At 41.5% G+C, this 16,018-nt stretch overlaps 1 protein-coding gene across 1 annotated transcript in view; it reads left to right on the top strand.

Moving 5' to 3' along the window:
• The window catches only part of arb2a (ARB2 cotranscriptional regulator A), a 162,240-nt gene that overhangs the window by 98,947 nt on the left and 47,275 nt on the right, over positions 1-16,018 (top strand). The window contains exons 9-10 of the mRNA XM_082554027.1: positions 825-941; positions 11,296-11,380. Of these exons, the coding sequence (XP_082410153.1) occupies positions 825-941; positions 11,296-11,380 (202 nt within the window). The remainder of the gene's footprint in view (positions 1-824; positions 942-11,295; positions 11,381-16,018) is intronic.

The following is a 16,018-nucleotide window of genomic DNA, read 5'->3' as shown; positions in this document are numbered from 1 at the left end:
CACCACTTCTTGGCATGTAGCCATAAACACCTAGCAGTCCACGACACTTTCTAAATTTACTGCTTCCTCAGAGGTACTATGCCGATCCCTTAGTTCAGTCTCTTTCTCAGCTTCTCTAAATGTATAAAGTAAGTGATTGTTAACCTATTGTTGCAAGTCCTGTTCTCTATTCTGTCCTTTTTATCTTAAAGTTGAGTGAAGCGGCTCGTTCCCAAGGCTTGGCTGTAGTACTCCTTGGGGTAGCACCAGCGGTGTGGGAAGTCTATTGTAGTGCGGTAACAAGTCCTTTGTGTGACATTTTCCTTGGCATTGACATTCAGAGGGGAATAGGAAGACGGGCCTACGAACACCACATTCTCTGTGACATGTGAAGGGAAAGGGTATTAAGAATGGGGACCAAGGTATCTGAACGTGCGCAGGAAAGGACATTTGCACAGAACGTGACAAGGACACACTATGGTGGAGCAGTGCTCTTTCATATTTCACTTTACAACATTATGCTCTATACATGAGGTTGAATCAGTATCCTTGGGTTACAAAATTGTCCACTGGGCTATTGATGTCACCAAGAAATATGCATTCAGTGCACTCTAAGAAGTAGGCAGTTGGGCCTAGTATTCATAAATATATATTTGGTTTGTCTAATAAAATGCATTTGTTTAGATGTATGATTTTCAAAATGCAGGTGTTTATTATTCAAAAGAGTTTATGACTCTTATAATATTCCTCTTTCTCGAGCAAATATTTCCTCCTCAGCACGAATGACGGTGTTATTAACATGCTGGATGTGTGACTAACACAAGCTTTATTTGTTTTTATTGCAGATGAATCAGAGGGAATTAGAGGTGAAAAACAAAGTATGTGCCGTGGCTCTGACTGATTCCGCTCACAACATCTGGCTACAGGAGACCACAAAGAGCACACAGGACTGGATGCAGGAGGTGAAATAACGGCACAAGCTCGAATACACAATCACGTTTTAAAAGCAGCGATATTATGTGCAGGGATCATGCCAATGATGACTCCCGTCATGATAATGTTCTGACCTGTGAGAATGCTAAGTACTGATTGCTCAGTTATTACTAATTACTAATCAGTAAAGATGGATTGAACTACAATAATTTTCAACACGGCGTTTATTTTGGTTGCAGCTATGCACCTTTAAGTTTCAGGATTGATTTGTGGTAGTTTTTGTACAGTACAGTAGTCCAGAACCACATTTTGCTGTGATAACAGTCACACAAAAAGCACACACAACCAGGCACATAAACACGCAAACCCAGTGTGGTGGGGCGTGGTCTGCGGTGCAGTGCGGACGCACCTGCACGGCATCCGCAATCATGCCCGCCGTGTTAAAACACAGGGACTCAGGGGTTGGTGGTTGTTGTGGTGGTGTGGAAAAATGGTAAATAAAGATGGCTCAAAACACGGGTCTGTGGTCCCGCCGTGCCTTAATTCCACCATGCCCAGACTCACAGGTGAAAAACAATTGCATCTAATCTATTGTAGATAGAAACAAAGATGCTCCGAAATTTACAGTAGTCCATCCATGATTTTTCATCTCATGTAAATTGTATACCGTACAGTTTGTCTGTATAACCCTACTGACCTACACAGGTATCCTTGAGTAACAGCAAACCTAAGATGCCATGGAGAACCATTGTTTGCATGTTGTCCTTTTTTCTTTCGGTCTTCACTTTTTCCCTGGGTGCATGTCAAGGAATAACTGAGACAGTTAACCCTCGCTGGTGCATGCGTATGAAGCTAGGCGGATGAAGTATCTGTAAGAATGCGTGCATTTGTTCATGTGTGTGGGATAGAATGCACGTGCACATGTGCATTTGTGTTAGCTTCATTTTAGCATTTGCCCTTTCTAGTGTGACCTCTGTGCCATATGCATCACCTGGGCTCACTCAGTATGCACATACAGATGAGATAACATCCAAGACCAAAGCTGCTGGAGAGCCAGAGATGCAAATGTCATACGCTCACACAACCATTCACACACAAACGCACACATCACATACCATACTTTCATTTGTATTACATCCTCTATCCATATCCCTTGCCTTTTGTTTTTGCTATCTCTGTCATCTCCAAATCTATGTGTGTGTGTGTGTGTGTGTGTGTGTGTGGTTCACGTATTTATGTATGTTGGTTTGATTGGTGGGGATTCAAGGTTGCACTGCCTCCCCTTTCTTTCATGTTGTTTGGCATTTCCTATTTTTGATTCTTTTAAGGGACGTGTAGGACACCACATAATTGGCATGTTAAGTAATTTTTCTGTTTGGAATGATTAAACAGAACAATACACCTGAAAAACGACGAAAATATCCAACTGTAGTTTTTCGTTGATTTAGAGAGGAACCCACTTAATTAAAAGGGAACAGGCAGACTGATGCTTTGGTTTGCTCTTTAAAATGCAACAACTACAACAAAAATGTGGGAGAAACGTACATCTACAGATTTCACACACATTATTTCACCTGCCTCTGTTCCTTATAGTTTTAACTGTTAAACTTAGCAATAGAGATTTATTGCTAATTAATTCTACCACTGTACTCTACGTCTGTCATTCTAAGGAAGAATGTTGTATGTACAGTGACTTCATAAAAACGTTGGATACAGTCTTTTTGAATGCTAACCATATAGCTTTGGGTTCTACTGTTGCACAGTTTTGCTAATAATTGGCTTAAAATGAAGATGTGTGTGTGTGTGTGTGTGTACATATATATATATATATATATATATATGTATATATATATATATATATATATATATATATATATATATGTGTGTATATGTGTATATATATATATGTGTATATGTGTATATATATATATATATGTGTATATGTGTATATATATATATATATGTGTATATGTGTATATATATATATATATATATATATATGTATATATATATATATATATGTGTATATATATACATACATACATACATATTAGGGGTGCAACGATATTCGTATCGATATTGAACCGTTCGATACAGTGCTTTCGGTTCGGTACGCATATGTATCGAACAATACAACATTTGTAATTTATTTTATCAATTTTCCTTCTGACGATGCTGTCTGTGTTGAGCGCTCAGTGAATCTGTGTTCGACTACTCCGCCTAGTCGCGTTTGAATTTGCGCTTGTTTTTTTGCTTTCACTTTGCAATCGTGCGAACTGTGTATAGAGAGCGACAGCACTGATCTGTGAGTGATGATAATTTGTGCACCAATTCCTCTGACATCGTCTTATTAATCGTTAGCTTACTATGCAAACATGACAAGTGAAATCTCCCGCAGCTTACACATGTGAGAGGTTGATCGCGCAGAGAATCGCTGAGCTTATGTGAGTGAGCGTGTAAAAGCATTTCAGTTCTGCTGAGCCAAATAAGACAGGTCAGGGTGAAGAAGTGACAGCCAAAGAAAAGCTTACCACAAAACGGAGAAGTTATGACAAATCAGACTATAAGGCAAAAAGAAAGTGCAGCTTTATGGTTTCATGGACAAAAGAATTTCTGTGGCTGCGATATGATGAGCTAAATAACCAGGGCTGCACATAAGTGGTCCGCAGGTGCGCATTCGCTGTCAAAATAAAAAACACGCACAAGGGTTAGGGTTAAATTTAAAAACTGTACTTTTGAGTTAAAATATATATTTATAATTTTAATAAATGACAAATTAAAAATGCATGAACATTTTTTTGTATCGAAAAAATATCGAACCGTGACACCAAAGTATCGAACCAAACCGAACCGTGAATTTTGTGTATCGTTGCACCCCTAATATATATATATATATATATATATATATATATATATATGTGTATATATATATATATATATATATATATATATATATATATATATATATATATATATATAAACACCCAGCACGCCCCTGCGGGCGGTTTATCCTTCAAGCTCGGGTCCTCTACCAGAGGCCTGGGAGCTTGAGGGTCCTGCGCAGTATCTTAGCTGTTCCCAGGACTGCGCTCTTCTGGACAGAGATCTCCGATGTTATTCCCGGGATCTGCTGGAGCCACTCGCCTAGCTTGGGAGTCACCGCACCTAGTGCTCCGATTACCACGGGGACCACCGTTACCTTCACCCTCCACATCCTCTCGAGCTCTTCTCTGAGCCCTTGGTATTTCTCCAGCTTCTCGTGTTCCTTCTTCCTGATGTTGCTGTCATTCGGAACCGCTACATCGATCACTACGGCCGTCTTCTTCTGTTTGTCTACCACCACTATGTCCGGTTGGTTAGCCACCACCATTTTGTCCGTCTGTATCTGGAAGTCCCACAGGATCTTAGCTCGGTCATTCTCCATCACCCTTGGGGGCATCTCCCATTTTGACCCCGGGACTTCCAGATTATACTCGGCACAGATGTTCCTGTACACTATTTCCACTTGGTTATGGCGTTCCATGTATGCCTTGCCGGCTAGCATCTTACACCCTGCTGTTATGTGCTGGATTGTCTCTGGAGCATCTTCACACAGCCTGCACCTGGGGTCTTGCCTGGTGTGATAGACCCCAGCCTCTATGGATCTTGTGCTTAGTGCTTGTTCCTGTGCTGCCATGATTAGTGCCTCTGTGCTGTCTTTCAGTCCAGCTTTGTCCAGCCACTGGTAGGATTTCTGGATATCAGCCACCTTCTCAATCTTCCGGTGGTACATACCATGCCGGGGCCTGTCCTTCCATGATGGTTCCTCGCCTTCCTCCACTTTCTTGGGTTTCTGCTGCCTGAGGTATTCACTGAGCACACTGTCAGTTGGGGCCATCTTCGTGATGTATTCATGGATGTTCCTTGTCTCATCCTGGACTATGGTGCTGACACTCACCAGTCCCCGGCCCTCTTCCTTCCGCTTAGCGTACAGCCTCAGGGTGCTGGACTTGGGGTGAAACCCTCCATGCATGGTAAGGAGCTTTCTTGTCTTGATGTCAGTGGCTTCTATCTCCTCCTTTGCCCAGCCTATTACCCCAGCAGGGTACCTGATCATGGGCAGGGCGTAGGTGTTGATAGCCCAGATCTTGTTCTTACCGTTCAGCTGACTCTTCAGGACTTGCCTGACCCTTTGCAGGTACTTGGTGGTTGCAGCTTTCCTAGCAGCCTCTTCATGGTTCCCATTTGCCTGCGGGATCCCCAAGTACTTGTAACTGTATGTTCCGATGTTATTGCTGTATATCCTGGTGGTGTGGATCAGTGAATCGATGTCTCGTTCACTCTTGGCATACAGCTTGATGTCATCCATGTACAGGAGGTGGCTGACAACCGCTCCATTCCATAGTCGGTATCCGTAGCCAGTCTTGTCAATTATCTCACTGAGGGGGTTCAGGCCTATGCAGAACAGCAGTGGGGACAGAGCATCTCCTTGGTAGATCCCGCACTTGATGGTGACTTGTGCTATGGGCTTGAGGTTGGCCTCCAGTGTTGTCCGCCACATCCCCATTGAGTTCCTGATGAAGGCTCTCAGGGTCCTGTTGATCTTATATAATTCTAGGCATTCCAGGATCCAGGTGTGGGGCATTGAGTCATAGGCCTTCTTGTAATCAATCCAGGCAGTGCACAGGTTGGTCAGTCTGGAGAACAGCTGGTTTATTCTCTTGCCTTCTATCTCTCTGGTGTACCTCCTCAAGCGGCTGGCCAAGGCTGTGAGTCGTTGCTTGGCAGTTTCCAAGGCCTCAGGTATGGACAGCTTCCTGTACTTCTTAGGCACCTTCTTCATAAGAAAAGTTGATAAAATAAATAAAAAATTATGTATTGTTCGATACATATGCGTACCGAACCGAAAGCACTGTATCGAACGGTTCAATATCGATACGAGTATCGTTGCACCCCAATATATATATATATATATATATATATATATATATATATATATACACACACATAAGGACATTTTTATAAGTAACCCATTTGTTTCATTGCACACTAATGTATGGGCAGCTCATCATAGAAGGTTAGCTAGCACTGAACCTCACTAATGCCCTGTTTGGTGAATAAAGATGGATGCCAATACAAGTGGATGTATGTGAGTTTGGGACACCCCAGCCGTGTTCTTTTCTCCTCGGACAGTGGTAATTCTCTTCTTTTGAGGTTCAAGAGGTCAGTGGATGGTGAGATGGAGTGATGAAACGGGTGAAAGAGAGAAGATAGGATTTAGAGATCAGCGCCTGCTGAGCCAGGTTGTATAGACCAGATGGGTCAGACAAGGGGGAACTGACGTCACAGCAAGGAAACCAAATAGTGAGTGAAGGTGAGATTAAAAAAAAGATGGGGTAGGCCAGAGCAAAGATAGAAAGACTCATCTACTGACTGAGACAGAAAAAAATATACAAAGAAACAGAGTATGAGAAACATTCAATTATTTAAATCCTGTTGACTGCCACTGAGAAAGCACAGTGTAGAGCTGTGGAAAGAGAAAAAAACACAGGTACTGTGTGAATGGAGTGAATACAGATGCAGAAGGAGGATGAAGAGATATATGTGGAGGTAGATGAGTAGCATAGTGAGGAGAAGTGAGTGAGAGAGAGAAATCCAAATGATGGTGTACAGCTGGCAGCCTGTCACAATCTCCAAGGTGTCTCCTGTCACTGTGCTGGCCTGCTGTCACACTCTAGTGGCCTGCCCAGAGCACGCACACACACACAGACACACACGCATATGCACACACATTCAGAGTACACTATGGTCATGAATAAACCATCCTAATCCATAGAGATTATTCAAGAACTGGGGGAGGTGGGTTAGAAACAGACACAGAGAGAGTGAGCAAAAATTGATACTCAGGACTACTTTCTGAGAAGTTAGGTAGCAGACTGTCATGTGTGTTATGGTTTAGGAGACTTTGTGCACTTGGTACAGAGTTTCTGTCATGGGACTCAGTTTGGTGTGCTTTCAGAATGAGAGGTGGAGATGCAGTTTTGCAACCGAGGTGGTATAGATGGTTGCATATATAGAAGGTTAGTCTCCCTCCCATCTGACACTCGGTCAGGACCCTTTGGCTCCACATTTTAATCCACTGGGTACCCTTTTAAAGTCATTGTATCAAAATGCCAAGTACTGTAATAGAAACCTAAATCCCTAAACGTCTGAAGTAGTTATCATGAGACCTTAGCCAAGAGCTCTCTGCACTTCACTGACACTGAACTCATCATTGCAGCAACAAGTAATATGATGGAAGGCTGAATCAACTGATAAGTTTGTCTTTAAACATGAGAGTGTATCTGAATGCAAACCCGTATAGTTTCGTTGCCTAAAATTGACAAAACAGTGACCTTAATTAAACAGTAAGAATTATGCATAGGATATAAATACAGGTACAAGCTTCAGAATAAACTTCACTCTGAATGGTGCATGCATTATGAGGAAAAACAAGCTATTAACAAGTTTCTTTGGTAGCATGTCCTGTAAACATCTTCTGTTTTTTTTTTTTAACTCTGGTAAGCTGCTTTGCTATTGTAACCATCTCTGCTAATACACATTTTACAATTAAAATACCCCATCTTCAGTTTTCTTGACTAGAGACAGGCATCTTTTAGTCACAATAAAATGTAACCTTTAAATTGTGACATCAGATTAAACATCTTTCACAGTTTGAGCATTTTACCAATAAATATGTGGGTAGTTGCTCACAACAGTCTTGCACACCACTGGAAAGTCTGCATTGATGCAGCTCTGGTGTTGAAGGCCATTATAAAGCACTCCTCTTTAAGGCGAATTGGTTTGTGGTAGCTACTAATGTGGTTAACCTTGCATGCAAATGCTCAAACGGAGTGGAAGTGTGTATGGAGACAAAACATCTACCAATATGTACCAAGTTGGCATGCGTACACACTGAGAATCCAGTGATTATATACAGTACCAGTCAAAGATCTGGTATGTCCAAACATTTGACTGGTATTTGTTGCTAAATTTAGAATTTATTTGATAAACAGTTTAATTATCAATCCACATTATTACTAATAAAATAATAGAGTTTTATTTTTTTTATTCTGCATTTTGCACAGTAGGAAGTGGTCATAAGTAATAATAAACTTTATATAGCACATTTGCAAATCATCAAAAACTGTTTCACAGGAGAAACAGAAAAAGAAAGAATATCGTTCAGCACGACCAGTTTTGTGGTGGGTCAGTGATGATTTGGGGAGATATATCCTTGGAGGGACACACAGACCTCTACAGGCTAAGCTGACTGCCATCAGTAATAATAATAATAATGGATTGGATTTATATAGCGCTTTTCAAGGCACCCAAAGCGCTTTACAATGCCACTATTCATTCACTCTCACATTCACACACTGGTGGAGGCAAGCTACGGTTGTAGCCACAGCTGCCCTGGGGCAGACTGACAGAAGCGAGGCTGCCATATCGCGCCATCACCAGTAGGGTAAAGTAGGGTAAAGTGTCTTCCCCACGACACAACGACCAGGACAGAGAGCCCGGGGATCGAACCGGCGACCTTCCGGTTACAGATACGCTTCCCAACCCCCTGAGCTATGGTCGCCCCATGGCTCCATGAACTCTTAAACCCTCTATCAGAAATCTGTAAGTTGATCATTTTTATCTCCATCAAACAATGTGGCATCCTTTCATTCCTAACACATTACTAAGTCCATATCAATCTAAATATTCCAACTGGTAGTTGGCAAAGTTAAACTTCAAAAGATTTTCCCAAAGACTGGGCAAATGTGTATGTTCATAACCAGCATAAATCCAAGCATGCAAAGAAAAGCACATGCACAGAGTAGCAGAGGTTTGGGACAGCCAAATCTGTTTACATGTTTGTTTCTCTGTCTGCTTTTAGTTCAATGGCATCATTGATCGGTGGACGAGCTGCTTGAAGTGATGATGCTATGTGTCAGAGGCAGCCGATGTGATGTGCCATCCTTTTGTCATGTCGCCCTTCTCTAATCCCAGCCAGCAGGCCTTGCCTTTATGTGACTGCTGTTATGCCTGCGGTCTCCCACAGTACTGGGGCTTTGTGCTGTGTGTGTGTGCATTTATGCAAGAGTTTGTGTGCACATGTGTGTTGTTGCCTTGACAAATCTATTCAAACCTCAGCCTCCCTGCCTCCATTGGTGGTGGAGGTGTAGGGGAGGGAGGAGGGCCCTTTGAAAGACTCCCCTCCTTCCCTTCTCTCTAGCTGCCTTCAGCCCACTGCTCCACAGCCCAGCTGACATCTTCCTCCAGACAGACAGAATGAATTAAAGGAGATACAATGAGACACTTGATGTAGCAGTCAAGGAGCCCCACTGCTTCTGTGCTACTCTGCACCACTCTGCCCTCGAGCCCGGGCTCAGAGGAGAGCACATCTAGGGCAAACCAAAGGATCTAAAAATACACAATATGCCACTGTTTACCAAGATGACTTGTCATCTTCCCCCGAACACCAAGCCCTCCAGCCACCCCCCCCCTTCATCCCCTCTCATCTCTTGGCTGATCTTTCTTCAACCTCTTTGGCTACTTTTATTCTCTATGCTTTCCAGTGGCTAGCATTTTTTTTGATTGACAGGGCTAAAAATAAATGAAAAAGCACCAGAAATTCAGGCATTCCTACCATTTAAGAGACACATTCAGTGATTGACTACTTTGGTTCATATGTAATCCATTCTTAAGAAAAACAAACTTTATTTCAATAACAGACTTTTCTGTAAATTTCCCAAATGAATATTTGCTACGGATTTATATGTTCCAGATGTTTCATCATGATTATCTCTTGTAATGAATTTCTATATTTCTCTATAAGCTTGCAGTAAATAAATCACAATGTACCCTCACTGCAGTATATGTCAAGCATATGATGAGAGATTTGCTTTGCCCTAGCTGCGCAGACTTTTTTCAACAAAAATAAACAGCAAAGAGGACCTCAGTTTGGATTAGATGTATTCAGTGTCTCTGCTTCGATGCAGTTTTAATATTCGTACAGAAACCAGAGAACTTGTAAAGACTATAGAACAGAATATATATCCACAAAAGTAATGTATGTGCGTTTGGGTGATTGTGTTACGTAATTTAAATTGAAAGCATTTGCAGGGTTTGTCTGTTCTGTGAGTCTTGCTTTAGGTCTTTGGGAGTCGGCGTCACAGAGGGCAAAAATGCAAAAGCATCTGTGCGTCGGTGTGTGTGTGTGTATATTTTGAAGGGTTCACAACTCTACACATCTTCGTGGGAGACCCCTTGAAATGCAGTCACTGACCCACACACACAACTGCACGCGCGCACACAAGCACGTACAATACCGTAATGGCTGTCAGGGGGCCAGGGTGAAAGTAAACAAGGGCAGATAAGCAGTGATTCAGAAGGACACCAGCTGCACATTCTAATCTCTTTACATTTTCTCTTTCTTCTATTGAACTTTTATCTTATCTTGGGGGACGTCTTCTCTAAGCATTCCTTCTCAGCCTCCCTCTGTCTCTTTCTCCCTTTTCCCTTGTTTTTGTACCTACCTTACAAGCCACAGCATACCAATCCACATTGCAGAGTCAAAAGGGAAAACAAACTTTGATGCGCTGTCATCCGCTGACCCGGAGAATGAAAACTTACAGCACTGAAAACTTAAGTTGCCTTATTCTGAAGCATTGATACTTTTGATTAATGGTACATGGGGCTTAAGACCTTATATGTCTAAAATAACCTGCAGTGGTAGGTAGAAAAAAAAGGGAGTGCCAGACAGATAGGAAGATGAAGACAGCATAAAGAAAAAAAACGAATGAAGAGGTCTTCTCCTCTTTCTGACAGTAGAGTTGTCAACCACTGGGGTTGTGAGAGGAGTAGGGGTGTTTGCAGGGGGTTATGGGTCAGCAAGCTGGGCAGACACCCTCCCCCAGGGCACTCACTCATCCGCTGTGGTAGAAGGCCTCAGCTCTCCACCACAAACAAACGCCAAGCTGTCTGAGCAACATGTCACTGAGCTTTTAATTGCTTGTTCCTGTCTCTCCTTCTCTTCCCCCACCTTACTCATCTACACACACACAGAAACACACACACTTTCTTGGGTACTGTCTTTCTGTTTGTTTCCAACCGCTTTCGCTCCTTTTTCAGTGTTTGGTTAGATGCAGTTGAAACAAAATAAAAACACACACCCATTATTAACAAGATTAAAGACTTAAATTTTGTACCAAATACTTTCCTTTTATATCTTCATCTTTTACAATAGTTTTCTCTGTGTTTGTGGAAGTAATAGTGGAAGAAACTGCTTGCTACATATTCATTACTCTCCACATGTCATATTTAATTCTTTTGAATGTCAAAGAGTTTATTTGTTTTATTTTTCTCTTTCTAAAGCACTGTCGTAACTGGGTATCAAGTCCAGAGCCCTTGGACATACCACTGGAGCCTATGATGCCAGACTGCCCCAGAGTCTCTGCAGGTACCAAAACTGTCTGTCCAAAAATATAAACAGTATTTCTCAATGTCTGTGAATCACAGCATAATTGGGATCCCTTTCAGTTTTATTAGATTTTGCTCATTATAAGGCTGTTGAACATTGAAGTATTGGGAGGTTCCTGGTTAAAATTTGACACACGTTTGCGAGCAGGAAACTGGATTGTGCCAATGTTAGATAAGTCAAGCATATTTGTTTTTTTTAGTAACAGTTAAAAAAGAGGCATGGTTTCTCTGGGTGGTATAGTGAGGTGTACTGAGAAACTAGTGCATCGAGAGGGTTACAAACAACGATGCAATAATCTGTCCATTGATTTTAACACTTGTATATGTTGAAAGTCAGTTAAATATCTAGAAACCATAACCACAGATTATTTAGCATGAAAATTGAAGGTGGTTTTTTCGTTCTATATCATTGGTTTAAATATAATGTGGAACTGTCACAGAGGATGTAATAGTGCAGCTTGGTATTTCTTTTAATAAAAAGCAATAAGGACTCATGCAGACTAAAAATAAACTCCTCAGTATTTGTGTATTTTTTCCTTCAGTGATTTAAAGGAGTGGATCGGAATTCAGTCAGTTCAGAACGGTGTGTATTTAGCACATGTCCATGTTTGTGCCCATGTGTCTGGGTAATGGATACATCTTAAATCTTAGTAGAACAGATTGAGTGTCATTGTTAGACAAACTGTGGAACTGAAGCAGTGGAAGATTATCTTGAAACACAAATAGAGAGGTTGTATCAGCAGCACTGCAGAAATTTTGCTATCTGAGTTCATTTCTGTTTTCATCTTCTTTGTGACCCCCTCTTGCATTTTTTTTCATCATCCATTCTGTCTCCTATATTCATTAATCCTTTCCTGTGGTGTTTGGCTTCCTGTCCTTGTGCCCTCTCTGTGGTTGACTGGCCTTGATGATGTCACGTCCATCATGAGAATGTGTCCTTAATGTAGGATTAGGGATGAAAGCTGTAATCCTCAACATGACCGTTGATAAGAGATGATGATTGCAGTGTTGTTTGAAGAGTGACACACACACAGGCATGCTTGCACAGTCCCACACATATGAAAAAAAGAAGGAAAGTCAAGCCTTAAGCAGGAAGCAATATATCTGTCGCAGGTATTAAAAACACCTGTTTTTGCTTTGTTACAGTGTTACACACAAACATACTCGAACGTTCACGTTCTTAGCTCTTCCCTCATTTCCATCTTTGCTCGGGATGCTCTGCTTTGTGATTTTATTCTCTTCAAAGATCCTCCCTGACATCATGGTGAATGTATAGGTCATCTTACACATGCTCCACATGTCTGTGAATACATCTCTAGCACTCCTATCTCATCTCGGCCACTAAAACGGCATGTTCCACATGGAGCTGTGTGGGTGGGTGGCCTTAACATCTTCGAGTGAATCAGCTCCTTGAAATGTCATCTAGCCTTCAATACAAACCTCATGCTGTATTTCATGCTCAAATGTCAGTTTTTTACTTTGATGATTTATGTCTCTTCTGCTCCTTCTCCGTGACTGCTGTCGGTCAAAAGACAGCAACAGTTGTGCCAAAATATTGAGGTCACCTTTTGAAACTGTTGGCATGCCTAACAATATCTAAACACAGACTTGTTTGACACGGCGTCCATCCAAATGTATGCACTATTGACTTGTGCTCTATTGACTTTTGCTACTTTAAGCAAGCTGAAAAGATCTCGGTCTCTAGCCTGTTAACAGAGCTGCCAACTCGGCTTGTCTCTGGTCTTTTAGTGGACACTTCTAATGTCAAAGGTTGGTTCAGTCATCTTTGTGTCCTTGGCAGCCTGGCAGGTTCACAAGCAGCAGCTATTGTGGTGAGAGTCACAGCAGAGCAACGGAGGTGACGAGGTTGAGAGAAGGTTGAAGGAAGGCTGTCAGGGCATCGTGGCCCAACACTTCAATCAGCAGTCACTCCTGCTACTACGACTGCCTTTGTTTAGGTTGCTATAGTATGGATATGTGTGTGTAGGTGTTGCTAATCAAGGTTGGAGATAAAACCTCTCAGCAACAGAAAACAGACCAGTGAATCCTTGTTATCATGCACGCACATGCATGTGCACATACGCAATGACAGACATCCCAATGTGAACCGCTGCTCTTCTACGTAGCCAGACCGAGGAAGCCCTGGGCCCCTGGCTGCTGCTGAGAATGGCGTATGATCACTCACTTAACGGACACACACACACACGCACGCACGCACGCACGCTAAGTGCAAGGGTATTGGTCAGGCAGAAAAATGGGAGAATGGGTTGAAGGGTGAGTCTTGCCATTGCTCTTTTGCTCTCCTGCATCCATTCTTCTTTCTTAGCAATAACTAATTTTTCGAAGAAAGATAATTATTCTTGGTTTCACCCTTTATGTATCTACTCCTCTGCATACCTCTTGGCTCTCTGGAGAAATGAGGATCCGTTTTGATTCAGATTTTTTTTGGCAAAAGGAGCCTTGAAGGCATGTCTGCTATTCCTAAGCATCTGTGAAGCAATGCTGGTATACCATAATACGTTAATATTATATGTTAATGATAATCTCTGGGAGTCTTCACTAATATATCAATATCATTATCATTGGAATAAAGCCTGGATCCATCCCCTTCTCCTTTGACTGTCTTGCTTTCCTCTTTCACTACCTTATTCTTTTCGTTATTTGTTTCTTTGCTTGTTTGTTTTGTTTTGGGGTTTTTGTTTGTTTTTTTAATTTGTTTTCTGTAAATTTTTGCTAAAGGAATTTGTTCCTCCTAAGAAGGTCGGTGCTCTGGCATTTGGCAGGGGCCTGGCACACTTGCAGAATTTTATCAGTTAGCAGCACACTGAACACAGGCTAAATATGCAGATAAAGTGGAACCAATCTCTTTCTGGAAAAGCTCCCTTTGTGTGTTTGCGCATGTGTGTGTTGGAGTAGAAGCAAGGCTGACAGAAATAAGTTGAGGAGTCGGGTGCTTGTTAATGTGGGGGTTGCAGAAGCCTTCCCAACATGTAATCATTCCAAACCTGGACTGTTTAGATGCCAAGCAAAGGATACCGTTCAAAGTTGGAGAGAATGAGGGTGATCAGAAATAGATGGATAAAAAAAGAGCAAATACAGGAGAGTGTTACTTGTAATGGCTCTTCTATTTTTGTTGGGGGGGGTTGCCTTGTTTGAAGTTTTTGGAGGGGGTTTTCTGAGACTGAAGATTATTCATTTATTAGTAAGGCTGTACTTTGGGAAAACCCCATTGCTATTAACACACCAATACATAAAAACACACACATGAACACACAACTTCCTCTTGGGTGATTATTCATTGTCCAAGCTGATTATTAATTACAAAGGGGGAGCTCTCTGAAGGTAAACACTGATTAATGGCTAACAAAAGTAAGTTAATGTCTTACCTGTACTTTAATTACCAACCATGCTCTAGTACAAGAGTCCCAGCACAATGCTGTAATTAACCATAATGGACTGCAGAATGGGACTCACTTTCATTTCCTGTATAACATATATATATATTGGATGTATTTTTTTTTTTACTTTTGCTGTTAAAATCAAATATTAATTATTATTATTATCTGTATCATGAATTGTTACAGAAGTAAGAATTATTTTTGTGTGATGACAAGGGGGGACACTTTGAATTTTTTAAACTAATAATGTACTTAGACCCATAGACAAAAAATGAGTACTTTTAAATAAAAGTAGGTATGTTGACACATAATGTCAAGCTTTTATTGCAAATGTGTTTCATCCTGCTCTAGGTTTGACTTGACTGTAACCCTCACCTCCCTGATCCACGCATTGCTGACTGTGAAACACCTTTAGCTGTCTCCACTTCTTCACCACACAAAAACATCAATCTGTCACACACACACACACACACACACACACACACACACACAGACAGACACAGTGTGTGATTGATATTTGTGTGAGCTGATTTGGGAAATTTAGACCCACTCAAATGAAGCTCACCTCCTCTAACCTCTGTTTTTTCAGCTTGGTAGGGTGGAAGTCCGCTGCCTTGGTAGAAGGTCACATGGAAGTGAATGTGTGTATCTTGTATATGTGTGTGTGTGCATGTGTGTTTTACGAGTGTGTTTTCACATACCTATTATGTGTTTTCGTAGCCTCACTTGCACATTCTGTGTCAGAATTGCAGGATGTAGAGAGGTAAACTCAGGTGAACTGGATGCTAACCTCTGATCTGGATCCAGAGGGTCGGGGCATTGTCTGGGTCAAATCATTGCTAGACTAAATCATGATGATGTGGAAAATGCTGATGTCAGTGACTCACAAATGTATTTTTCTGTTTCAAAGTGTTCATATTGAATTTCTAACATATTGAATTCAGTATCATAAAGTCTTTCAAATGATCAGAATACCAATTCATAAGACCATAAGCTTAAATAACAGATACATCTGACTGAAATTTGCCTGCATAACAGAGAGAAAGACAGCATGTCACATATCTTTTCCAAATGTTTACCCCCTTTTCATTCTTATATATCCTGTAATTTGTGTTGTGAGTACTCTAAAAGGACAGAATTAGTGTTTTTTGTTTTTCATTGGTACTGTCACAGTTTGGCAGGGCAAACCGTAGGGAAGGAGGGCCCAGGCGTAGTGCTCT

Source organism: Aulonocara stuartgranti, assembly GCF_965226115.1.
Source record: "Aulonocara stuartgranti genome assembly, chromosome: 12".
Taxonomy (NCBI): Eukaryota; Metazoa; Chordata; class Actinopteri; order Cichliformes; family Cichlidae; genus Aulonocara; species Aulonocara stuartgranti.
Note: the sequence above shows the minus strand (reverse complement) of the source record. Positions and strands in the feature narration are given on the sequence as shown.